At 55.4% G+C, this 13,730-nt stretch overlaps 4 protein-coding genes across 4 annotated transcripts; 2 read left to right on the forward strand and 2 right to left on the reverse strand.

Moving 5' to 3' along the window:
• Positions 1–2,315: 2,315 nt before the first annotated feature.
• On the forward strand, positions 2,316–5,450 carry CCMA1212_001745 (uncharacterized protein; the record flags this gene model as incomplete). The annotated part of the gene is made up of 4 exons (XM_073699162.1): positions 2,316–2,323; positions 2,794–2,824; positions 2,882–3,100; positions 3,177–5,450. 4 exons carry the CDS (start codon positions 2,316–2,318, stop codon positions 5,448–5,450), a joined length of 2,532 nt encoding a protein of 843 aa, XP_073561935.1.
• A 1,210-nt stretch (positions 5,451–6,660) lies between these two features.
• Positions 6,661–7,660, reverse strand: CCMA1212_001746 (37S ribosomal protein S26; the record flags this gene model as incomplete). The annotated part of the gene is made up of 2 exons (XM_073699163.1): positions 6,661–7,301; positions 7,378–7,660. The coding sequence occupies 2 exons, from the start codon at positions 7,658–7,660 to the stop codon at positions 6,661–6,663; spliced, it is 924 nt and encodes a 307-aa protein (XP_073561936.1).
• An 851-nt stretch (positions 7,661–8,511) lies between these two features.
• Positions 8,512–9,686, forward strand: CCMA1212_001747 (Vacuolar membrane protein; the record flags this gene model as incomplete). Its single annotated transcript, XM_073699164.1, has 2 exons — positions 8,512–9,003; positions 9,075–9,686. 2 exons carry the CDS (start codon positions 8,512–8,514, stop codon positions 9,684–9,686), a joined length of 1,104 nt encoding a protein of 367 aa, XP_073561937.1.
• Positions 9,687–10,939: 1,253 nt separating this feature from the next.
• CCMA1212_001749 (uncharacterized protein) lies at positions 10,940–12,712 on the reverse strand (the record flags this gene model as incomplete). Its single annotated transcript, XM_073699165.1, has 2 exons — positions 10,940–12,446; positions 12,519–12,712. The coding sequence occupies 2 exons, from the start codon at positions 12,710–12,712 to the stop codon at positions 10,940–10,942; spliced, it is 1,701 nt and encodes a 566-aa protein (XP_073561942.1).
• Between the last annotated feature and the right edge of the window lie 1,018 nt (positions 12,713–13,730).

The following is a 13,730-nucleotide window of genomic DNA, read 5'->3' on the forward strand; positions in this document are numbered from 1 at the left end:
CACGGCCTCTAGTGGCTGGCAGGGCTCTTGTGCAGATGGCTTGGAAAATGGCCTGCTTTTTCCTCTTAGGCCTCTTTCTTGCTCTGATGCTAGAGGGCCAGCTGCTGGCCTGGCTACTCGGCCGGACGTGATCAAGGTTGCGCAAGCTCCAGATCCTCTTCATGCGCGAGCGGCGCTGCACATGAAATCTAACGTGCATGGCCAGGTGCGGCCCATCGAGAACTCGAGATTGACCGCTGTGCGGCCGAGCGAGGCCTCATTGTCAACAGGTCCGTCGTCATACCTGTGCTTCCTTCGGGTCGTCACTGTGCTAGCATTGAGAAGCCGACAACCGAGACTTTTGTGGCTCGGCATCGCGAACTGAGGTCACCGCAGCAAGGGTTGCGGAAGCAGAGAGATATGCAAGTCTTGGAGATTTGGGTTCTGGATGACGAAGCAGAAGCAGAATGAAGCGGAACATGCAGATGGACTCGAAGGCCTCGAGCTCGCCCAGCGGCTACCTGTTACTTGGGCCCTGGGACTTTGTGCGAACCGATATGCTTCCATGCTGCCATGTCTCGCAGCTACGCTTCACGTGCTTGTCACATCGGTCTGTGTGATGACCGCTTCTGGCGCCATCTGCTTGCCCTGCAACGGTCATCATCGTGAGCCGGACCGTCCCACTAGCTTGCCCGAGGCCATCACAACGCCAACAGTGTGATGTGATGATCACGGGCTGGGGATTTTCATCTGTTGCCCGTCCCTCATCTTACACCAATATCATCGATTGCCGCTTCTGGCAATCATGCAGGCGTTAATTCAACGATCGCCGTGGCTCGGAGTAGCGCCTCGAGGAGCCGCGGCGGCCGACGGTGGGGTTATCACAACGACAGAACCAACACGCATGCACTTTGCCGTCCCGTTCGCACTTACATGGACATAGGCATGGAGATCGGGAAAGACATGCAGACAAGGTGGCAACGGTCAAAGGATTCTCGGCCTTTGGGCGTGACCGTTTACAAACATGGCGGCTGAGACACCCTCCAAGCCACCCGCTGGGCGGTTTGCGCCTAGACGGCTAGACGGGCCTCACCGACTACTGCACGTATGAGAACTGTTGAAAAACGGCAGAGAGGAAGGAAGAGAACCTTTGCGTGCCCAACGACGGGTCCCCGAATGGAGCCGTTTCCCTCTTGTTTCCTCACTTGGTCTGCGAGGGAAAAGATTTCATCGAGTCACGAGGCCACAATGACGGCATCGGATATTCCACCGCCTCGTGTTATGGAGTGGTTTTCGTGAGATCTTCTGGGGTCCTCCTTGTCTCTGCTCTTGCTTGCTCTGCAGTTCGATGGGGCATCACGATGCTGACGGAGGAGACAATCGGTGTTATGGGCCGCGTGATGACGGCATTCGAGCTGTCCAAGAGTCGTCACCTTGATGAGAGTAAAGTCACCGAGGCGCAACGGACTCTCCAGACAGCGGAGCACCTACACTTTTAAGCAAGTGATGTCGTAACAGACTTTGAGCATTCGCATTTCTCTGCAGGATGGAGCGGGGGTGCATGAATGCAGGGCCATGGCGGAAGCACGATGAACGAAGCCTTTCCGGGTCCCTTGCCTCACTTCTCTCGCCTGTGTCTCTGTTTCTCGCATTCTCGCAGCACTGGAAGCCCTCCCCCCATGCGCCGTGCATACAGGCACGGCGAGACTGCGTCGACAACCCTTGTTTGTGCATGAATGATCCTGTCAGTGCCGACAAGGGCCGCCTTCGACCATTGTCCGCACCCCAGTCGGTTGCTGCTGGAGAAGAGAAGAGAGAGAGAGATCACGGCGCCTAAGCGCCGGCTATATTTGGACGAGGACCGGCGTCCGCGGTCTTGGGCCATCCAGCAAATCGCGACGTCCAGCAACCCTGCTCGCGGCTCCACACATGGGACCTGTGCGGCAGCCTTCATGGGCGGCCAGGACGCTTGACTGGCTGGAAGAAACGACACCATCTGCCAGTGTTTGCCTGGCGGTCCAATTGATACCGTTGTCTTCGCGCCGCCTTCGCGGCAGAAGGGCCCGGCCTCAGGCGCCAATGGGGAGCCGGCTCTTTGTCTCTAGCACCCGCGACCAAGCTGTATCACCCTGCTCTCGTCCGGGCCTGTGCTTCGAACATGCCCAGCCCTCGCGGCCCTCGCTGCTGTGGCCCAACTGCGACTACTGCTATTCTTGTCCCCCGCAACGATTTTGCGAGTCGGATCGGTGTGCTCATCACCTCGCATTACAGACTAGCTCTGGTGCTGTGCTGACTACCGGGACCGAGTGCCCCCTTGCTCAGACGCGCAGCTGTCCATGTCCCTGTCCATGAACGGAGCTGGTCTTGCGTATGCGTATCTTTCGCCCGCAGGAACTCTCGGCCGGTCCCTCGAGATGCGACCTTTGTTCATGAGGAATACTTATCAACCGCTAGCCGCCCACTGAGATGCAGAATTCTCTTCCCCCTTTGCGACCTCAATCTCGTTTTAGTGACATCTACTCCGTATCGAGCCTCTTGTTGCTTGGTCCTGCGGCTTCTCGTCACTTCACATCTTGTTTTGTTTGCTTGTGTATCGCAGAGTAACCTACATTGTTACATTTCTGCGCAAATTCCATCGATCTAGAGAGCTTGCCGGCAACGGCTGCTGCATCAGAAGCATCCTTCCCCCTTTCACCACCCGGAGCTATCCGCAAGCACCTCAAAGCTTTCCTCGCCACTTCTATGTATTGAACGGGCCACCTGTTGACAAGCAAAGGAAAAAGGATCAGGAAGAGAGAAAAGAAAGCAGATCAGAGAGAGGAAGAAGCGCCCTGAGAAGAGGATGGTACGTAGCGTGCCACTTACACTCGACCCGGCCCGTCACTAATTGAAGCTTATTCAGGACTACACATCCTTCCATGTCGGCGAGAGCCGCACATACCAGGAGATGCGCCAGAAGCCCGCTCCTCAGAACACCTTTTTCAACCTCAAGCAAGAGCCGCAGCAGGTGAGGCCGACATCAGTAGCCACAGAGTTCGTGGACACGGACTGGGATGAAGAGGAAGACGACGATGAAGTGAGCGAGGCGGAAGACAACTCACCCCGAGTGAGCCTGCAGTCAGTAAGTGGACTCCCTTCCTTCTTCACCACCCCTCATGAAGACGAAAAACTCGATGGCTAACGTCGGGTACTCGCAGTCGGGCCAGCCCAGTTTCACAACCCTCTCTTCGTACGACGAGGTCCCCACTCCTCGCTCAAGTAGAGGCCCGTATGTCTACCTCGAACACTCCCCCAAGCAGGTCGAAGGCCCTCGCGGCCCGCACCTGTTCCAGTTTCCTGCCGACCAGTACACGAGGTACTCAGCAGGCGAAGAGGATGTAGTCCTGACCTTGTCGCCCATGACGCCACATGTACCTCGAGAGGCGGTGTCCCATGGCAAGTCTCGCTGGAGCGGCCCTTTCCAATACACCGATGCGGAGCTTGACTTGTCGACGCTGGCATCATGGACGCCCGAGATGGTGGCACAGTGGATGCTCAATGCTGGCATAGAGCTCGCAGTCACGGAGAGGCTCATCGAGAATGATATCAATGGTGCTCTTTTGATCACGTTGAAGTTTGAAGACCTCAAAGAGCTGGACATTCACTCTTTTGGAATCCGGACGAGACTATGGAACCAGATTCAGGTTTTGTTGGACAGCACGCCGGCTTCGCCCGAGGCCACGACGCCAATCGAGGATAAGCCCAGCCGAGAAGCCAGGAAGGCGATGAAGAAGGATGGCTCCAGCTCAGTGCGGCGCCACGAGAGCAAGCGCAGGGTTCGCCGGGCCAACGATCCCATCACGCCCATGGAATCGGTATCCATCATTGGCATCGAGCAGGTCATCCCAAAGCCTCACAACTGCTCCAAGGGCGAGAACTGTTCAAAGTGGAGGAAGCAGCAGAAGGCCATCGAGGAATTTAAGAGATTGAATCCACACATCGACGTCAACAAGGCCGGCGGTGCCGTCCTCGTCTACGGCGATGTGGGCAATCCCGACACAGCCAGGGCCCTGGATCCAAACGAGACGATGCGGCCATTCTCCGACTCTGTGCCGTCCGTGGTGGCGTCGTCCGACATTCTCGGGCCTGGCAACCTGCCGCCGCTGCAGTACCTCCAGGAGGCGACCCTTCGGAACATGCAGGCTCGCGATCCTCAGGACAACGTCCGCCAGTTCCTCAAATTCCAGCGGAACAACGCCGTCAGCAATGAGGTGCCGCTCACTCCCCCCTTTGAAGTTACCCCGTCTGCGCAACCTCACCAGGGCTTGCGACGTCTGCCGAAGCTGTCCATCCCTGGGAACTCTCAGGCCGCCGCGCGCCAGGCGCCTCCCCGGCCAGCTGCTTCTCAACCCGCACAGCAGCAGCAGCAGCAGCAGCAGCAGCAGCAGCAGCAACCATCACGCCGCTCGTCTCCCTTGCAGCAGGAGTTTGTGCCATACCAGATGGAGAAGGCTGACCCGCTGTCTCCCGACTTGGAGACCGCGAAGAACCCCTATCGATTTGGCACTCCCTTCTCTGAGATGGATGTTCCCGTCACGGCTGTCCACCTTGGCCCCGTTGCTCGAGATGCCTCTCAGTCGGTGCCTCCTGATATGAACTACCGTGCTGCGCCCATGGCTGGCCACAACCGGTCACAGTCGCGAGCTTCTGGCCGCCGTCCGTCGTTCCCTGTCATGCCTGCCTTGGACGAGAACCGGGTGACCCGCACCTATCCCAGGGCGAGTTCGCCCAAGACTGCGTCTCCCCGAACTCCAGCCCAACAACAACAACAACAACAGCCGCAGCAGCAACAGCAGCAGCAGCCTTCCCAAGCCCCCCCTCGCTTCAACTACCCCTGGTCGCCCGCCGACCGTACCACCTATGAGCAGGCCATCCCTTCCATGCCCGCATTGCGCCCCGGTGAGTCCAGGGAGGCACCCGCCGCGATGGCCTCGAGCGGCATCAGCTTCCAGGGCCCCATGAAGAAGCGCAAGATGCGCATGCTCCGCCACGAGTGGCAGGACGGCTACTTCACGCTCAAGGGCACCCGCCTGAACATGCACAAGGACGCCCAGCAGATAGACCGCACGCTCGAGTACGTCGACATTGACGACTACGCCATCGCTTGCTCCAGCCTCGCCTCGACGTCCAAGCTCAGCGCCGCCTTCAAGGCCGTGTCCATCCACAACCGCGAGAAGAGCGACCCCGTTGGCGCCTTTAGCTTCCAGCTCATTCCCCAGGACAAGAACGGGGCGCGGCTGCGCAAGCGGGACAGCTCGCTCCAGCAAGGCAATGCGCCTGCCGAGGGCGTCAACGGGACTGGCAAGACGCATCACTTTGCGGTCAAGAACCGTGATGAGCGGATTGACTGGATGCGGGAGCTCATGCTTGCCAAGGCGCTGAAGCAGAAGGGCGATGGCTTCGAGATTAGCGTCAACGGTAATATGATTTGAGCCACGACATCACAAAACATACATCCCATTCCATCCTTGGTTGTTTTCGAAGTTTCTTTGCTTTCTGAATTCCAGTTTCCGTTTTCCTGTTCTGATGACTCTCCTTTGTGTTTAACGACGAATGATTTATGACCTGTTCCACTATTCTTTCATTCCTTCTATCCTCCCCTCTCTCTCTTCTCAATCTCCTTGAAGTTTGTCTTATATATCCCTTTCTCCCGCTGAGTTTACGCACAGCTAGACTGCCCTTTTGCTTCAGCTGTTATTCTACTTCTCCGAAACGCCTTCCCTTTGATTCATTTCTTGCATACAAACAAACGAAAGAAGAAAGATATACATGGCGAGCAAGACGCAAAGAGAGTCTGATACCGATTTGTTTGTTACTAGTTAGTGGAGAGTTCAGATTGATGACGTTTTGTTGTTGGGTTTTAAATGCTAGAAAGAAAGATTGCGTCCTTCAAAGGATTACGAATTTTGGACAGAAAAAATTGTTGCTGCTGATTTGGGGACTCTTTGATAAGTGGACGTTGAAAGTGTGGTTGAGGTAGTTGGTTTACCAAGGACAAAACTGGATGCAATAACGACGAGTTTGATTGATATCTAGTATACAATTTCATTTATTTCGTGATGCTGTGGCCGTTGAGACTATCCTCTGGCCGAGTTATCGCTGTGTATCTTGCATCTACTTCGTCGCTTCTCGATTTTTGTTGCCTGGACTTTCATATCTCAACCATGCCATGAATACACGTATCATTGTACTGTTGGGCCAGTCATAAACCACATTCAAGCTGATGCGCAGCATCATCGTAACGGCACGACTCCTCATTTCGCATCAACACTAAAGATTCGATTGCGTTCTAGGGTAGTGTCCTCCATATCAGCGACGCGAGAGACTCACCAGAGAGACAAGTCACAAACCACCCAAGAGCATCCTTCCTTATATTTTCAGATAGAGCATAATCAGTATATATGTATATAGTACCTTTACACTTATCTTACATCTCTTCCAGCCAGAACCATTCTCGACACCAAGATTTCCAAAGCTCCTTCCCTAGCATCAAGTACGGCTGGCGGACTGTACCCTTTTTCTTTGCATGTCACATATATATACGTTTCCCCCCTTGATTTCTTTCTCCCCATTTCTTTGTCTCGATTTTCCCATTTCTTTTTCTTTTCTTTTTTTTTGCGTTCATCGTCCACATCATCTTCCTCAAGGAGAAGTCTCCGTCATGAACTCAGGCCGCGTCGTGCCAGCCCTCTGATGGACCTTTTCCCAATCAATCAACTTCCACCAAGAATCGACATACGCTGCCTTTCCGCCCTTGCCATCGACGCCCATACCCCAGTCCAGCAGCCAGGCGTGCTCCCACGTGTTCAAGCACAGCAGCGGCTCGAGCTCGATGCCGCCGGGGGGCAGATCGCCTGTCCTCCTCCTGCCCGCGCCGAGGAGCTGGTTCTTGTAGAACGGGCGCGCGGAGCCGTCGTTGCCGACGGTGTTCATGTCGGTGGACTGCATGCGCCAGTGGGCGCCCGGGTAAGGGGAGCCGGCGAGGTAGGTGGGCAGGATGCGGTAGTCGCCGGGGCCGGCCTTGACGAGCCAGACGAAGCCCGGGCCGAACATGGCGGAGGCGGTGACGATGAACTCGAGGCGCAGGGACTCGATGGAGGAGAAGGAGGCCTCAAGCTCGCGGCGCAGGTCGTCGGGCATCGGGGTGCCCTTGGGCGCGATGCCCTGGAAGAAGAAGTGGTTGTTGTGCGCCATGGAGGCGTGGTTGAAGATGGGGGCCTGGTTGGGCTCGCGGGCGGTCATGAGGGAGATTGTCTTGACGTCGTGGCTTTCGAGCTCGGTGCCTGGGCCGGGTAAACATGACAAGTCAGCGATCGGGTTTGTTCTAGTTCGTAATGAGAGTGTTACGAAGAAACGTACCGGCAATCATGGCGTTGAGCTTGTCGAGGGTGACCGTCATGTAGTCTGTCCACGCGAGGGCGAAGCCGCCGGGGCTCATGAGGTTGGGCACGCCCTGGGAGTAGTCGTGCGGCAGCAGGGGCACGGTGTGCAGGCTCCTCCTGGCGCTGAAGCCGCTGCTCTTGTTGTTGGCGACGCTGTTGACGGTGTTGAAGCTGCCATTGGAGCTGCTGCCGTTGGCGGATGCGCGCAGGTTCAGGGCCAATGCCTGCCGGGGCGTCCGCAGCAGCCGCGTGCGGAACATGACGGGCTGGATATGTAGGAGTTATACCAGGGCGAGAGGCTGGTAGAGGAGGGCGCTGGTGCCGATTGTCGAGAGGAAGAGGGTCTTGGTCGTGATACTTCAAAATCGGCCCTCTCGAACTTTTTCCCGCCCAGTTCGATTGTCAGTAGTGCCCCACCATGTGAGATGGGAATTGGTACTTTGCTGTGCGTACCAGCACCAGCCACTGCACTCGTGGCACCAGCCACATCTTTCGTGATTACCTAAAATGGTCAGTTATGTAATGGACGGTCGGAGCATATTCTCGCCTCCTGGTTGGCTCATGTCCGCCTCTTCCCACGCAAAGACGTACCCCCTACCCCGTCTCGCACCTTGCCCAATACGAGACGCCCGGTCCCCGATACTCTCGGCAGCCTGAAATCAAGGTGGAATCAATCACAGACGGCCAGTGATGTAACCGCGAGCAAATCCCACGCCTGGCTGCGTTTCAACCTGGTCCCTTATTTTTTTTTTCTCCTTCAGCCGTGCATTTGCATTTATTTTCCGACTTTTCTTCGTCTCAGTTGATCTTTCTTCTTCTGCTGAACTGCATATACAACCATGTATCGTGTTTGAGCGACAACCCCAGACCAGCACCCCAAAAGCCTTTCCTTATCCTGGGGGGCTCCCGTGACGATCATCGACTCTTGTCCCGTGCCTCACCAGAAACTGAGACTTTGCTCCGCCACTCAGCTGTAGCGATACGCCAGAGCCTTGTCCTACCCTTTCTCACCCCCCCTCCGAAACCGCGAATTATATCATCTCAGCTCTCCTCCTCTCCTCTCTTTCTTCTTCTACGTCTTCGTTCGTCCGATACTTTTCTCCCCACCGGCATGCAAGCCGCTCGTGATGCGGCGATAGGAGTCGACGTTCCCACTCCCGCCCTCCTCACAACAACAACAACAACAACAACAACAATGGCCACCCTCACGACAGCAACAGCAGCCCTCGCCTCGGCCACGGCCAGCGCCACCGCGAGCCCCTCAGGGCCCTTCCACATCGACGCCTCCCAGGGCGAGTGCCAGCTGCTGGGGCCCTTTGCGCTCGTCGTCCAGGCAGCGCTCGGCGGCCTGGCCATGCTGTCGCTTGTCTACAAGCGGTGGAGGGAACACCCGCGGCGGCCCGTCAAGGTCTGGTTCTTTGACGTCTCCAAGCAGGTCTTTGGCTCCGTCCTGGTGCACGTCTCCAACATCTTCATGTCCATGTTGACCAGCGGCCGCTTCTCCATCAAGGTCGAGCCCAGCGTCGTCGAGCGGCTCGTGGCCAGAGGCGACGACTACGTGCCTAATCCGTGCTCCTTTTACCTCTTGAACTTGGCCATAGACGTAAGCAAACACGCCTTTTTATCTCAATCAAACTAGAGCAACGGCCTGCGATACTAACAACGTTACGACAGACAACCGTCGGTATCCCCATCCTCATCGTGCTCCTGCGAGTCTTCAGCGCCCTCGCCTCATTCACCCCGTTCGGCAAGCCCGCCGAATCCATCAAGTCGGGCTACTACGGCAACCCCCCCAACGCCTGGTGGTGGCTCAAGCAGTCCGTCATATACTTTGCCGGCCTCTTTGGCATGAAGCTCTGCGTCCTCGTCATCTTCATCATGATGCCCTGGATCTCGCAGGTCGGCGACTGGGCGCTTCGATGGACAGAGGGCAACGAGAAGCTGCAGGTCGCCTTCGTCATGATGATCTTTCCCCTCATCATGAACGCGCTGCAGTACTACATCATCGACTCCTTCATCAAGGGCAAAGAGATGGACCACGAGCTGCTCCCCTCGGAGGACCATGACGATGACGACGATGACTACGAGAGAAGGGGAACGGGCTCAGGCAGCATCAGCTCAGACCAGGACGAGACGCCCGTCAAGTTCAACGGATGCCCGCGCAATGGCGACGAAGAGTACGATCCCGACGTGGACGGAGACGCCCCCACGATTCATGGCAGCAGCTCCAGCCGACCCAGCTCCAAGCCGAGCGGAGTTTCAGTCGAGTTGTTTCCGAAAGAATAGCATGCCACCCACTGATATAGACAAATCCCTCGCAACTCACTGTTTGTACATAGACGCTGTCGTTATCGCTTTGGGTTTTCTCTTGCTCAAGAGCTTTGGTTTCTGTTCTCTCACGGCATCATTTCATATTCTCGGCGCTGGAGAACTGTTTGGCGGGCGCACATCATTTTTGGGTCGAATATCCATTCTCTTTCTTCTTCTTCTTCCTCTCTCTACTCCGTGCTCTCCTCCTCTTTTTTTCGGGGTTTGTTCTATTCTTCTCTCGTGATTACGTTGGTGTCAAATTCTCAAGTACATGGATAAAGCATGGAAGCGATTCTGGAGAGCAAATACACGGCCTCACTTTTTTTTTTCCCCGTCCCATCAAATTCACGCCTGATCCAATCAACAATGGAATTCGCAACTTTCTCGTCCCATGTTCCTCCGCCGCAACAAGTTTCTCTCGTCCCATGTTTCTCGTCCCGTGTTTCTCGTCCCGTGTTTCTCGTCCCGTGTTCTTGTACCGTATTTTGCAGGCGTTGTCCTCAACACAGCTTACGCTGGGCGGATGGTTTAGTGGTATAATTTTCCCTTAGCATCGTCGGTTCTAATTTCCTACTAGGAAACCAAGTTCTACGCCTGGGAAAGGTCCGGGGTTCGATTCCCCGTTCGTCCAATACAAGCGATGAAATGTTCTTTCAAACGGTTCTTTTTTTGGCCATCTTTTTTCTATTTCTTTTTTTCCCCCTGGCTTTCCTTACCTGCGATTATCCATTTTCGTGGAAATGTGAATGTGTGTGCCGTTGTATCTCTCTGCTTGCTGCACGGTAAAGGTGGGCATCATGGCCAAATACAATGGCAAATTCAATAGCAAGATAGAGAGAAACGGTTAATGAAAAGGCTTAGTTGGATCCGTCTAAACGCATTGTCATCATCATATAATTCGGCAACTCCAATCAATTCATGTCATAGACAAAAATCACCAAACCGTCAAGCTCACCCATTTCTCCAACAAAAGGTCAAGGCAAACAATGCCTGTCAACGAAAGGGGAAAAGAAACAACCCAAGCAGGTAAATCCAAGCACTACCGTCATGATGTGAGCAAGATCCAAGCACCCAAAACAAGCCAAAAAGAAAAAACACCCCTGGACCTCTAGATAGCGACTGATTCGCCTTTTGATAACGCCACGAAACCGAATGTCGTCAGGAACATGATACACCAACATACTTGCTACAGATCAAACATGAGGGATTCAATCGCTTAGCCGTGCTCTCTAGACACCGCTCCAGTTCTGTGGTGAAGGGCTGTAAGGCTTGTAGCCGGGGTATCCCTCATTGTCCTCACGCTCGTGGGACTCGCTCGGGCGACGGTCGTAGTTTGGTCCCTCTTGGTGCTGAGGACGAGAGTAGCCCGAGCTAAAGTCAAAGCCGGAGTTGTTGACGATGGGAGATTGAGGAGGCTCCTGCAGAGCCTTCGGGGGTGCCGGAGTGTATGTCCTGAACGGCACCGGCTTGTTCTGAGGGGCGATGGCAAAGTCATTCGGAGGGGCTGGCGAATTCCTTTGGTTGAGACCCGGGCCGGGGGACTTCCTCATAAGCGGATCCGCACCGTAGGCATCAGGCGAGGTGTGTCCATCGAGCTCGTGCGGAGCAATGGGCATGTGTGCCGGCCCCGGAGTCATCTGCCTTGGGATGCCGAATCCGTTCTGGCTGGACGTGGGTGACTGGTGTCCGGGACTCATCATGCTGGCGGCAGGGGCTGCGTGGTCGTAGGGTTGGTGGGCGCCATACCCATCCGCCACGTGGGTATTGTAGCCTTGGTCGTGGCTGTTGTAGTTGATATCCTGTGCGCCATAGCCCTGCTGATGCCCGTTGAGCCCCTGATCATGTCCACCAAAGGCTTGATCGTGTCCGCCGAAGCCCTGGACATGTCCTCCATAGGGTTGCTCATGCGCACCATAGGCTCGATCGCCGTTGTAGCCCTGATCATGTGCGTTGTAGCCCTGGTCATGGGCACCATAGACTTGGTCGTGCGCGCCATAGCCTTGATCGTGAGCGCCGTAACCTTGCACCTGGGCACCATAACCTTGGCCCTGCGCAGAGTAGCCCTGATCGTGAGCGGCGTAGCCCTGGTCGTGGGTAGCGTAGCCCTGATCATGTCCGCCGTATGGGTTAGCGGGCTGCTGGCCGTAAGAGTTATTGAACCCGGGAGAGTTGTTCTGTTGACGATTGTACGGGTCGTTTCGTGCCATGGGGCCCTGTTGTTGCTGGGGACCTCGCTGCTGCTGTGGTCCGCCGTACCTGGGGCTGTTCATGGCCTGGTTTTGCTGAGGAGCAGGCTCTTTCTTGGGAGGCAAATCATCCATTTCAACCTCCTCTTCAAGCACAATCTTTTTCGAGTTGGCGGATTCCCAGCTTGGCATAGCAGGGAGCGCGTCCGCATCCTGCTTGGAGACATCAAACTCGGCATACTGCGGGGGCCCGTGAGAAGCGGCCGGAGCAAAGGCGGGCACCGGCGCAGGCGCCGGCACGTTGACCGCCATGGGCGCCTCCTGGCGATATCCTCCGTAGCCGGATTGCGGAGCGTTGTACGGCTCATCGAGATGCTTGCGGGACTTTCCACCGGGAGTATCGCAACAGCCGCAGCAATTTCCGCAACATTTGAGGCAATAACAGCAGGAGCAACAGCATGACATGCCGAGACAGGTGCATCGGACGATGCAGACGATGATGCTGATAAGGATGAGACCGCCGACGACCATGATTGCAATGGCAGGCCATCTGTCGAAGCGTTAGTAGCGTCATTCACTGACGAACCGCGCCGCGATCCTGCGATGAGACTGCTACACTTACTTGCAGTAGAGGTGGGACATACAACCATCCCAGCTGGAAAAGGTCTGCTTGATCTCAGAGACTTTGTTGCCGGCATCGTCCACGATATCTCTTTTGATGACCTCAGCGGTAAGGCTCCTCGCCACACTGTCCACCACGCTCTCCCATATCCCGCCGCGAAGGCTCCGGACCATGGCCACGTCGACCGCAGGCATTGCGTCTGTTTTGACTTGCGTCGTTTCTCCGTGAGAAGCAGATGAACCGAAAAGATTGTAGCTTGGAGTGAACGTTGTCTTTAGCAAGAAATCGGATGTCTAAGTCATGCTCCAATTGGTGAGCCTCGGAAGCGAGATTAGCAAGACAATAACGCGATTCAGTCGGTTGTCGGCCGTGACAGTTTTCGAGATCGGATTCGAGGTGCGTATTCGATGGGATCTTGCAAACGGTATGCCCGGTCTGGGAGGTCGAAAAGTGTAAAGAAGCAATATGCTCCAAAGTAGAGAAGGATGGCCGTAATCTAAACAGATGGACGGCTTGCAATTCCGCAGACTCCACTGGCGTCGCAGAACACAAAGGATTGAACGTTGGTCGAACAAAAAATCACCACGAAAAAGAATGGTGTCGCTCGCCGTGTATCTCGTTACACCAGCGAAAAAGTAGCAGCGTCAATCTTATCCTGGCAAAAAAGACCGCGAAAGAGTTGCGTCGTAACACGGAAAGGGAGCAAATTTCCTCTTCCGCAAAGAAACAAGGATCGTAAAGGCGGCTGAGACCGATAGAATGAGAGGACTGGACACAGTGTCCCGCGCCTAACGGACGAAAACTCGAGGTTGGAAGAGAGAGAGGGAGCGATGGCTGTGCAACAGAGAGGCGTCGCTTCGTCGAAACGAGAGGAGCGCGCTTCTTGAAGGAACAGAAACGCTGACGAGGCCGCAGTCGATTTAGCGCGCGCGCGCGCAGTTCTGTATCTGGGCCGTCGAGGCGTCGGTTTTGCTTCAGATTCGTCTTCCCAGGAAACGTAAAATGAGGGGCGGGAAACTCAAAAACAATAAAGAGTTTCCTCTAAGAAAAAACGAATGATTGTGGCCGTTGACTGATTGTGGCCGTTGACGCAGGGGGCCGTCAAAGCAAAAGGCCAAAAAAGAATGAAGCCTGGGAGGAGGCAGAGATGGTTTTGGGGGAAAGAAGAGAAGGAAAGGACGGGCCTGAAACGGAAAGGAAGAAGAGAAACAA

This window comes from Trichoderma ghanense (genome assembly GCF_004382785.1).
Source record: "Trichoderma ghanense strain CCMA-1212 chromosome Unknown scaffold_1, whole genome shotgun sequence".
NCBI classification, from domain to species: domain Eukaryota; kingdom Fungi; phylum Ascomycota; class Sordariomycetes; order Hypocreales; family Hypocreaceae; genus Trichoderma; species Trichoderma ghanense.